This window comes from Dama dama, chromosome 16 (genome assembly GCF_033118175.1).
Source record: "Dama dama isolate Ldn47 chromosome 16, ASM3311817v1, whole genome shotgun sequence".
NCBI lineage: Eukaryota > Metazoa > Chordata > Mammalia > Artiodactyla > Cervidae > Dama > Dama dama.
Window position 1 is genome coordinate 35968948 of NC_083696.1, and position 11009 is coordinate 35979956.

General features: G+C 50.4%; 1 protein-coding gene across 1 annotated transcript; it reads right to left on the bottom strand.

Moving 5' to 3' along the window:
* Positions 1–1420: 1420 nt before the first annotated feature.
* Positions 1421–8880, bottom strand: SPINK4 (serine peptidase inhibitor Kazal type 4). Its single transcript, XM_061163826.1, has 4 exons — positions 8737–8880; positions 4566–4606; positions 3125–3237; positions 1421–1560 (listed from the first exon to the last, which is right to left on the bottom strand). The coding sequence occupies exons 1-4, from the start codon at positions 8795–8797 to the stop codon at positions 1515–1517; spliced, it is 261 nt and encodes an 86-aa protein (XP_061019809.1). The 5' UTR covers positions 8798–8880; the 3' UTR covers positions 1421–1514.
* Between the last annotated feature and the right edge of the window lie 2129 nt (positions 8881–11009).

Sequence of the window (11009 nt, forward strand, 5' to 3'; positions counted from 1 at the left end):
TTTTTTTTTTTTTAAATAATCTTTTGGCTGCGCCGCTTGACAGGCAGGATCTTATTTTGCCAACTAGGGATCAAACCCGCTCTGCCTGCTTTGGAAGTGTGGAGTCTTAACCACTGGACCACCAGGGAAGTCCCCAGCGTGCATCTTATGGAAAGCATTGTCAGAGGCACAGAGTGCCCTTCCCCACCTCTCCGGCCTGTGTGTAGACATGACTACTGGAACTGAAGCAGCTATTTGGACATTGGGGTGGGAACTGATACGGATGGCAGAGTAACAGTATATAAGCAACATGAAATCAGCATACTACCTAGATCTGTGTGTGAGAGAAAACTTCTATCTGTTGAAACCACTGTTATTTTGGCTTTTTGGTCTGTTACAGCCAAACTTCATCCTATACCTTCCCTATGTAGGTAGGAAATGAGTTTATGTTACCAGCAGTAGAAGGACTTTAAGGTGGCCTCCTGGCCCCTGCCCCTGCAGACCTGTCAATAATTCCTGCCTAGGTTCCCGTTTTAGCGGTCCAGGGATTGATGGGTCCCATCTTCCCTGCCCCCACTCTCCTCGCAGTGTGGATTTTCCCACTGAGTGTTTCCTGCTCTTGCTGCCTACCCTAGAGCAGGAATCAGGGTCTGTGTGATGCTATTCCTGCCTGACCAAGCCCCTTTCGACCCTTCTTCCACCACCCCCACCTCTACCAGAGGCTCCTCTTATAAGCTTTGGCCAGGAGAGTGGGGGTACCTGACATGTCCCACAGGCTGGGATCTCTGTCTACGGTGGATTCCCGAAAGCTGTGTGTCCCTGTGTGCCGTGTGTCCAGTGTCAGCACATTTAACAACCAGTCAGAGTGGGTGTTGACCAAGAGAGCAGGGCAGGGTCTGGAAGTCCTCTTGCTGTGGGTGGTCAGGGAGCAGGGGTACACTCCAGGGCTTGGGGAGCACCTGTTGTCATCAATTACAGACCTAGATCAATACTGTAATAAGCAGTCAGATGTATGGTGAACACTACCCGAATGTCAGCCATGGTAGTGTTGACGTGTGTGTGGGTCTGTATGTATGTGTGTGAGTGAGATTTGGGGTGCTGGTATAGCCCAGGGAGAAAGCTGTGAGGGGTGCGGGAGCCTCTCAAAGGCTGAGGCTGGGCCTTGCAGTGGCAGAGAGTACAGACTTCAGTTAGGTTCTTGACCTCAGTGACAGGCCAGGTTGGGCTCACAGGAGCACTGTACACAGTCCTGACCCCCTCAAGAAGGCAGAAGATACCTGGGACTTCCAGGGGAACATGTGACAAGGTTGAGGAGCATCAGAGTGATGGAGAGGACATCAGATTCAGAGTAGGGAAGACAGGGCCAAATTCCCCCATCCTCTGGAATCCGCTTCCCCAGAATCCGCCTCCCCAGAATCCCCCAAAACACTGAGCCATTGGCTGGGTTGAGCTGAATCTTTATTTCATGGCTCATCCTGCACGCCCACCACGGTTCTCTAGCCTGAAGCTTCACGGCTTAAGAGGCTCTGGCGGGGTCAGCATTTCCCATCCTTCAGGATCTGGATGTCCTGTCTGTTTTTTCTAGGGTCACAGCAGATGAGAATGAGGTCAGCTCCTCAGGAAGTGTAACATACCCTTCAGGAACCCCGGCCCTGTCTGTCCAGACTCCCTGCTGAGCTCTGCCCACTCAGTGTACAGTGCGGGGGAGACCCCAGGTCTCCCTGGGCACATCCTTCTACTGTTTCTCACTCCGTATACCCTCCCCCTGGGAGGTTTCAGCTGCCTGGGCTTTCAACCACCTTTACGTGCTGTTGGCTGTATATCTGTCTGGCCTGGACCTCTGTCTTCAACTTCAGGCCTGTTCATGCAATTGTTGACTGTGTATCACCTCTGGGATGTCCCAGAGGCTCCACTGTCCACAAACATCACTGCCCCACAAGCCTGCTGCACACCCCCAGCCCCCCGCCAACATGGCGTCCCCAGCTGCCCCAGCCAACAAGTTAGAAACCAGCATGTTGCTCTTGCTTCCTTCCTGCCCACCACCCGCCCCGACCCCTCACATCCAATCTCACAGCCTGTGGCTTCTACTCCCAATGGAAGCATGAGTCTTTAATTATCATGATCTTTTTCTAAGTTAGGACACTGTCCTTGCTGCTCTCCTGCCCATCTCTCTAGAATGTTGCAACTGTCAGCAGTTTCTCTTCTGTGATCTCGCTTAGTGCTGGACAGCCCAAGATCTTATGAATGAAGTGTGTTAGTCGCTCAGTTGAGTCTGACTCTGCGACCCCACAGACTGTAGCTGGCCAGGCTCCTCTTCCATGGGATTCTCAAGGCAAGAATAATGGAGAAGGTTGCTGTTGCCTTCTCCAATGAATGAAGAAATGAAACCAAATAGGAGATCTGATGTACCAAGGTCATGTTCTGGCCTTCTCACTCTAGACTCATTTCTTGTCTCTCCCCCATCATCATTTACACTTTATACTCTAGCATATCCAACTTCTTATTTTCCTCAAATATAAACTTTCTTCTAGATGGTTCCAAACTCATTTTTCTACTTGGAATTGCCTTTCCTTGTTTAATCTTTCTCCAGTTTAGTTCCTACTTATCCCTTAGGGCCGAGCTGAGATGTCCCTTGTCCGAGAAGTCTTCCCTGCCCTGGCCTGGCACCCACAGTACCTGTGCACCCCCATCTGGGCCTTTGGCATTCTGTGCTGCAACTGGCTGATCAGCTTGGCTTCTGCCTTAGACTGACCATTGCCCCCAGGAGCTGGTAATGCTGTCTAACTTTTTATATCCTATTGTATCCCCAGTGCCTAGAGCAGAGTTAAGTGTTCAATAAATAATTGTTGGCTGGAGGAATAAATGAACAAGTAAGGTCACCTAGTCAGGGGGCAGAACAAGGAAAAGAGCCCAGGGTTTCCGCCCTCACCCCCAGTGCCCCACTCGTGGGCTTTCTGCTTGGAACCACGTGCCTTCTTTTGATTTTACTTGCACTCATTCTGTTATGAGCACATGTTGGAGGATTTGTCCCAGGCCAGGTATGAGTAAAGGAGGAGACAGGTCAAGTCCTGCTCCTTTCAGACTCGCATGCACCACCGATGGAGCCCGCCCAAGATAGCGCGGGGGAATGCAGGGGTGGACTTACATCCGAGCCAAGCAGAGCTGGCATTCACTCTCGTACGTGGCCCCGTCAGTGCCGCAGACTGGGTCGTATGTCTTGGGGCAGGCTGGAGACTCTACCATGTGTTCACAGATGGGCTGTGGGAGAGAGGAAGGGGGACGCTCAGGGACCCAGAGGCAGGAGGTACCAAGGGGCTCTGCTGAGGGGGCTCCAGGGAGGAGCCAGATTCAGGAAGGCCCCAGTGTGGGTCCGGAGAGCATGAAACCAAGCACGCAGGGCACCATGGCACGTTTGCTTGTGTGTGTGTGTGTGTGTGTGTGCATGTGTGTGCGCGTGTGTGTGTCTGTGTGCGTGCGCATGCGTGTGTGCGTGTGTGTGTGTGCGTGTGTGTGTGTGCGTGCGCCTGACTGTGTGTGGCTGTGGCTGTGTGCATAAGGATGTACCTGTATCTGCTGAGCCCAAGTATGTGGTTGCTTGTGTGTGTGTGTGCATGCATGTGTGTGTATGCGTGCGTGTGTGTGTGTGCGTGTGTGTGTGTGTGTGTGTGTCTGTGCGCGCCTGACCTTATGTGGCTGTGGCTGTGTGCATAAGGATGTACCTGTATCTGCTGAGCCCAAGTATGTGGTTGCTTGTGTGTGCGTGTGTGTGTGCATGCATATGTGTGTGTGCGTGTGTGCATGTGTGTGTGTGCGCACGTGTGTGTGCACGTGTGTCTGCGTGCCTGACCGTTGTGTGGCTGTGGCTATGTGCATAAGGATGTATCTGTATCTGCTGAGCCCAAGTATGTGGTTGCTTGTGTGTGCGTGTGTGTGCATGTGCATATGTGCGTGTGTGTGCGTGTATGTGTGTGTGTGCGCGTGCGTGTGCGTGTGTGTGTGTCTGTGCGCCTGACCGTGTGTGGCTGTGGCTGTGTGCATAAGGATGTACCTGTATCTGCTGAGCCCAAGTATGTGGCCTGCCAGGTGAACACCTGTCTTCAGGGGCTCACATGCTCTTCACAGGGTCTAACAGAAATTCTGCTCTTGTTGAGGACCCAGGGAGAGAACCAGCCGTCATTCCCAGGAGGCCTGCCTCCCTGGAGGCGCCTGAACTCACCCTGGCCTGCGTGACTGTCAGGCCCTTGGTATGAGGAGGCTGGAGGCCTAACTGAGGCTCTGTCTAAAAGGGTTCCAGGCCAGTTCCGAGCATTAGGACTAGGGTGGGGGCCCAGGGTAGGGGTTGGGGGTGGGGGGCCGGTGCTGCATTCCGCACTGATTAGCTGTGTAGACTTTGGCAAAGGGGCTGGGCCTGCTCAGCCTGGAAGAGCTAACCTGAGGCCGCCCTGGCCACTGTGGCACCATTGAAGGTGTCTGAGAAGGAGCGTAAAGAAGAAAATCCCTTGTCTCCCAGTATGGATGAAAGGGCTCCCCTCTGAGAAGGACGGCCGGGACAGCAGTGCTGAGGCTGGAAAGAGCAGCTGCCTTACCATTCTCCAGAAAACCAACTCTTTCGCCGACACGGACACCTCTGAAAGGCAAAGAAGCAAGAATTAGGGGATGTTGGCTTTAGGCCCCAGGTACCAGGGTCTGAGGACACTTTTTTCAGGGACCTATCCCAGCCACCACCCAATCTGGAATTCCTCAGGGAAAGGTAGTGAGTGAGTCACAGACTGGGCTCCCAGAAAGCTCACATGACATTGTCAGAACTGGGAGAGAAAGCCTAGAATTAGGGAGATTAAAGTCTAGTCTGTTTCTTATTAGTAAAGATCCCACTGGGATTGTCCATGGACCACAACTACTGAAGCCCATATACCCTAGAGCCTGAAAGCTGATGCTTCTGAGCCCGGCGCCTAGAGCCTGTGTTCTGCAACAAGAGAAGCTACTGCAACAAGAAGCCTTCCCACCACAACAAAGAGTGGCCTCCCTAGAGAAAACCCACGCCCAGCAATGAAAACCCAGCAGAGTCAAAAATAAATTAACCAAAGGACAAATATTGAAAAGCAGAAGAAAAAGAAAATAATTCAGTTACTATGTACCAGGCCTTGATAATACATGATCTTGACTTTCTTACACACTTTCTCACTGCTGTGTAACAGGAGGAGAGGAGGCAGAGGTCTGTGACCCGGATCCCACCACAGGACTGAGGCACACATTTCCTCAGCTTCCAGGAGCACTGGCTGCTCACAGTGAGTGCTTTCTTCCCAGGAGGGTATGTGGCTCGGATGGTAAAGCATCTGCCTACAATGTGGGAAACCTGGGTTCGATTCCTGGGTCAGGAGGATCCCCTGGAGAAGGAAATGGCAACCCACTCCAGTACTCTTGCCTGGAAAATTCCATGGTCAGAGGATCCTGGTAGGCTACAGTCCATGGGGTCGCAAAGAGTCGGACACGACTGAGCCACTTCACTTTCACTTTCTTTCACCCTTGGAGAAGGAGCTGCGTTGCCCAAGCTGGCATTCCTACCCAGGAACAACCCACATCCAATGTCAGGGTGATGTGGGTACAGTGGTCTGAACTCCTCATCTCCGAGCAATGCTGCAGGGCTGCCCCAGCCCCTCTGCGTGACAGTCACTGACCGTCTCCCCTCCCCGGTGTTTCCCCCTGAGCACTCTCCAGCAAACTACACACAGATCCCAGAGCCTGCTTCCCAGAGAACTTGGCCAATCTGTGAAAAAGGTTCATAGGTAAGGCAACACGGTTTGTTAAGGGCAGGGCTGGGATTTCCACGTGGCTCCGTCACTCCACACATGCAGCTGTGCCTCACAGCCCCTTGAGGGCTGGATGAACTGTTTACAGGACCTCAGCAGATTGTGGTGTGATGGGTGGAGGAGGGAATGGAATGGAGCTGTATCTGAGGCCACAGGTGTAAGGAAAGGGTCTATAAAAACTGAAGAAAGGCAGGCTGCTTCCTGAAGTCTCTGAAGGGCTGTCCTGGGACCCAGGGAGAGAGGAACTCTTCTTAACTTCACAAGGCAGAGCCCATCTGCACAAAGAGGCTGCAGAGAGGCAGGTGTGGATTCCAGAATGTTCTCTCAGTGGGAGCTATGCGTTAACAAAAGAAGCTGTCTCCAGAAGTGGAGAGTTCTCCATCCCTGGAGGTGGGTGACCATCCCTTGGTTTTAGGTTTTTCTGGAGATGCTATTACAAGAGATTTCCAAGGTGGAGAGGGAGAAGGGAACCAAGATTGGCCACCGGTGCACTGTTCAAGCATCAACATGCCAATCCAGTCTTGTTATCATTACTGCTCAAAACCCTCCAGGTCATGATTACCCAATCTGGAAATTGTCCAAATATCCTCCAACAGGCAAGTGAATAAACCCTGATACACACATACAGTGTGACTCAACTCAAAAGCAAAAACAAAGCAATAACTGATAACATGCAACAACATGGCTGAGTCTCAGAAACTTGCTGAGCCAAAGAAGCCAGACACAAAAGACAGCATCTGTATGGTTTCATCTGTGTGACATTCTAGAGGAAGCAAACTAATCTATGGTGGAAAAATGTCAGAGCCAGGGTTGCCTCTGGGGTGGGGGTGGGGTGGGGGCAGGATTAACTGGCATGAGGGAAATTTCTGGAGTGATGGAAACGTTCTGTTTGTTGATAGGGGTCTGGGTTACACAGGTATATGCCTCATCAAATCTCGTTGAATAGGATTCGCTGAGTGATGAGATGTGTGCATTTCATGGTCCGTAATTGTTGGTGGGGGAAAGCATTTAAAAAAATGAATAAAGCCCTTCCAGGGCTCCATGTCATGACCACTAAGACTCTTCATCTTTTGTTGAGGGCACTGTGTGAGATGATCCCAAACTTCCCCTGGGCCACTTCCTCATCCGCCTCCTCTGCCCCTCTGCCCCCGCCATTCCTCTCTGCTCACTCTTCCAGAACAGGCTCTCTTGGCTTATGCTGGTCCCTCTGTGGTGTCAGTTTCTTACTGGATGATGTGGGAAGTTGCATTTAACCCCAGCTGCCCTTGACCTTGGCCCGAGGTTTCTGCCCCCTTCCTCACGCAGCCCAGGCAGGAATCTGAAATGGGCCAAAGGACTCCCTTTAGGGCAGCCTCTTCAGGGTTCCCAACAAGAGAACTGCTCAGGGAACTGATGCCAGGCTGGGAGTAACCTGGCAGTGCTGGAGAGAGTCTCCGGATCCACTTTCTATTGCTTCAGCCTCTGGTTTGTGTCCCCAGCCAGGGAAACACCTGTGAGACCGGCTGTGAGGTCGGTGTCCCTGATGTCCTGCTCAGACCCGCCCTGTAACATCATGACTTTGTCTGGGTCTGTCCTAAGGAGTCTCCCTGCCTCTCCTTTGACTCTGTTCTCAGGATAGCACCCTGAGCAATCCTTTTAACCTGTGACTCTGCTCATCACCCTTTAGTACCTCCCATTTCACTCACAGGAAAATCCAAGTTCTTACACTGACCTTCAAGGCTTTATCCATTATAGTTCGCAGTTGCCTGTATCATCTCATCTCCTGTCTCTCTGCACCTTGCCCCTCACTCCTTTCGAGTCCCACTGGCTTCCTTGCCATACTCCACACACTCCACGCATGCTTCTACCTCTGGGCCTTTGCACTGCCCATTGCCTCTGCCCGGAACCCACTTCTCTGATATATCCATGGCTCACTCCTCCACTTCCTTCAAGTATTTCTCAGACATCAGCCTCTCAGAGAGAAGTCCCCAGCATTCACATTGCAACCCCCTCTCAATCCCCATCACCCTGCCTAATATTTTTTTCTTAGCCTTTATCACCATCTAAATACTGTTTAATAACCTATCGTATTGACTGTTGATTCTCCTCCCTCCTACCCCATTAAATTTAAGATCTACTGGGGCAGCTCTTTTTCTGTTTTGCTTGCTGATAAGTTTTAAGGGCCCAGAACAAGGCCTGATACCCAGCAGAAGTGAGACTGCAGAGGTACCCAGCTTCTGAGCAGGCCTCACTCCAGCATCAATGTGTTTAGCCCAGAGCAAGGGCTCCCTTGTGCTCACATGACTGCCTCAGCCCCACAACCACAGCCTATCAGAGCAGATGGGAGCCCAGGGGACCCGGCCAGGCTTCCTTCAGCACCCAGCACCCTGCAGCCAGTAGACTTGTCAATCTCCCTGGAGACAGGCTGTCTCCTTCTGCGTCCCCAGTCTCTAGCCCAGTAGCTGCTCAGGGTTGCTTTGAGCTGGAACAACCTCCTATGTCACAAATGGAGAAACAGGCCCCAAGAGGGAAGGGGTGCGTGTGTGTGTGTTAGTTGCTCAGTCAGGTCCAACTCTTTGCGATCCTATGGGCTGTAGCCCTCCAGGCTCTTCTGTCCATGGGATTCTCCCGGCAAGAATACTGGAGTGGGTTGCCATGCCCTCCTCCAAGAGATCTTCCCAATCCAGGGATGGAACCCAGGTTTCCTACATTGCAAGTGGATTCTTTACCATCTGAGCCACGAGGGGAAAGGACTTTTGCAATTCTGAGCCAGAGGTAGGATTGGATCTCGGGTTTTTTTTTTCTTCTAGCCGGGGGTGCAGAAAAAAGGTTTGTTAAACAAAAAAAGAAAGAAAGAAATGTTTATGCAGAAAGTCAAGGCCTCACAGGATGCCCCAGGCCCTGCCTCTGCCCCACTCCAAGCTCACCTACCAACACCAAGCCACAAAGAATCCAGGCTCTGTCTACTCACCCCTGTCCACCAGGAAGAGAACAGCCAAGGCCAGGGCGGCTATCCACAGGCGGGCAGCCATGCTGATCCTGGGCTATGTGGCCTGAGGGAGCTGGGGCCTGGGCCAGGGATTGATGGGGGCCTGTTTATAGTGCCGATCCCCACCCTTATCTTATCTGAGGCCAGGTGGAGAGCTGGAGGTGTCACCCGGAGGTAATATCTGCACCCTGGCATCAAGAAAGGGTTTGTTTTCTGCAGAGACGCTGAGCTCCAAGTGGCCTGGGGCGGGGGTTGGGCCATTGATGGTGAATTATGGAAGTGAGAAAAAGTTTGGACTTGCAAAGCTGATTTCAGTCTGAGGGCTGAAACAAGAGGGAGAGGAAAATGGAAATAAAGAGGGGAAAACAGAGAGAGACTAATTCAGAAATACTGAAAGAGAGAGAGAGAGAGATCAAAAAGAAAACAAAAAGCTGCAATTTGGGGACTTTCCAAAGTGGTCCAGTGGCTAAGACTCTAAGTGCCCAATGCAGTGGGACTGGGAAAACACTGGTTGCTGTTGTCCATGTCTCTCAGTCTTTTGGACTGTAGCCTGCCAGCCTCCTCTGTCCATGGGATTTCCCAAGCAAGAATACTGGAGTAGGTTGGCATTTCCTTCCCCAGGGGATCTTCCCAGACCAGGGATCAAAGCCTTCTGCATTGGCAGGTGGATTCTTTACCACCTGGAAAGCCTATTTCTAACCACTAGACACTCAGGGAATTCCCGTAGAAGTTCCCCATACTTATAATGGGTTGGCCAAAACATTCGTTCCAGTTTTCTCTTAATCTGGCTTTCACTGACTTCACTGCTAGTCGCTTAGTCATGTCCAACTCTCTACGACCCATGCAAGGATTGTAACCTGCCAGGCTTTTCTGTCCATTGAATTCTCCAGGCAAGAATACTGGAGTGGGTTGCCCTTCCCTTCTCCAAGGCTCTTCCCAACCCAGGGATTAAACCTGGTCTCCTGCATTGCAGGCAGATTCTTTACCATCTTGAGTCACCAGCCAGCTTTAGTAGAGCTTAGTTGTCTTTAATTTCATTCGAAACAATTTTGTTAGATTGCACTGTGACAGCTGTCATATCAGCCTGCATTAAAAAAAGTAACATCAAAAAAAAAAAAAGTAACATCAAAATAGGTGAGTTTTTGTGCAACCATTTTAATATTGAAGATGGAAGAAAAACAGGAACATTTTTGGCATATTATTTGCCTTATTATTTCAAGAAAGATAAAAATGCAACTGAAATGCAAAAAAAAATTTTATGGAGAAGGTGTTGTGACTTATCAAACAAAAGTGGTTTGGGAAGTTACATGCTGGAGATTCCTCACTGGAAATTTACTCCTTCACAGTAGGGGTAGAAGTTGATAGCAATCAAATTGAGACAATAATTGAAGTCATCTTGTGCCACAAGGGAGATAGCCAAAATACTCAAAATATCCAAATCAAGTGATGAAAATCATTTGCACCAGCTTGGTCATGTTAGCTGCTTTGATGTTTGGGTTCCACATATGTTAGTCAAGAGAAAAAACCTTCTTGAAAGTATTTCTCCATGCAGCTCTCTACTTAAACATCAGGAAAATGTTCTGTGTTTAAAACAAATTGTGACAGGCGATGAAAAGTGGATACTGTACAATAATGTGGAATGGAAGAGATCATTCAGCAAGCGAAATGAACCACCACCAACCACACCAAAGACCTGTCTTCATTCAAAGACAGGTGATGTTGTGTATATGGTGGGATTGGAAGGGAGTCCTCTATAATGAGCTTCTTCCGGATAACCAAATGATTAATTCCAACAACTGCGGAAGACACAAGAGACTCAGGTTCAATCCCTGGGTCAAGGAGATCCCCTGGAGTAGGAAGTGGCACCCCACTCCAGTATTCTTGCCTGGAAAATTCCATGGACAGAGGAGCCTGGTGGGCTACAGTCATTAGGGTCACAAAGAGCTGGATGCGGCTGAGAGACTGAGCACATACACTGCTCCCAGTTAGACCAGCTGAAAGCAGCGCTGGGTGAAGAGCGTCCAGGATTCATCAGGAGGGAAAGCATCACCTTCCATCAGGGTACCGCAAGACTGCATATCTCTTTGATGACCAGGCAAAAACTGTTACAGCTTGGTGGGGAAGTTCTGATTCATCTGCCATGTTCACCAGACATTGCAACTTTGAATTTCTATTTATTTTGGTCATTACAAAATTCTCTTAATGGAAAAAAAATGTCAATTTCCTGAAAGATTGTAAAAGGGACCTGGAACAGT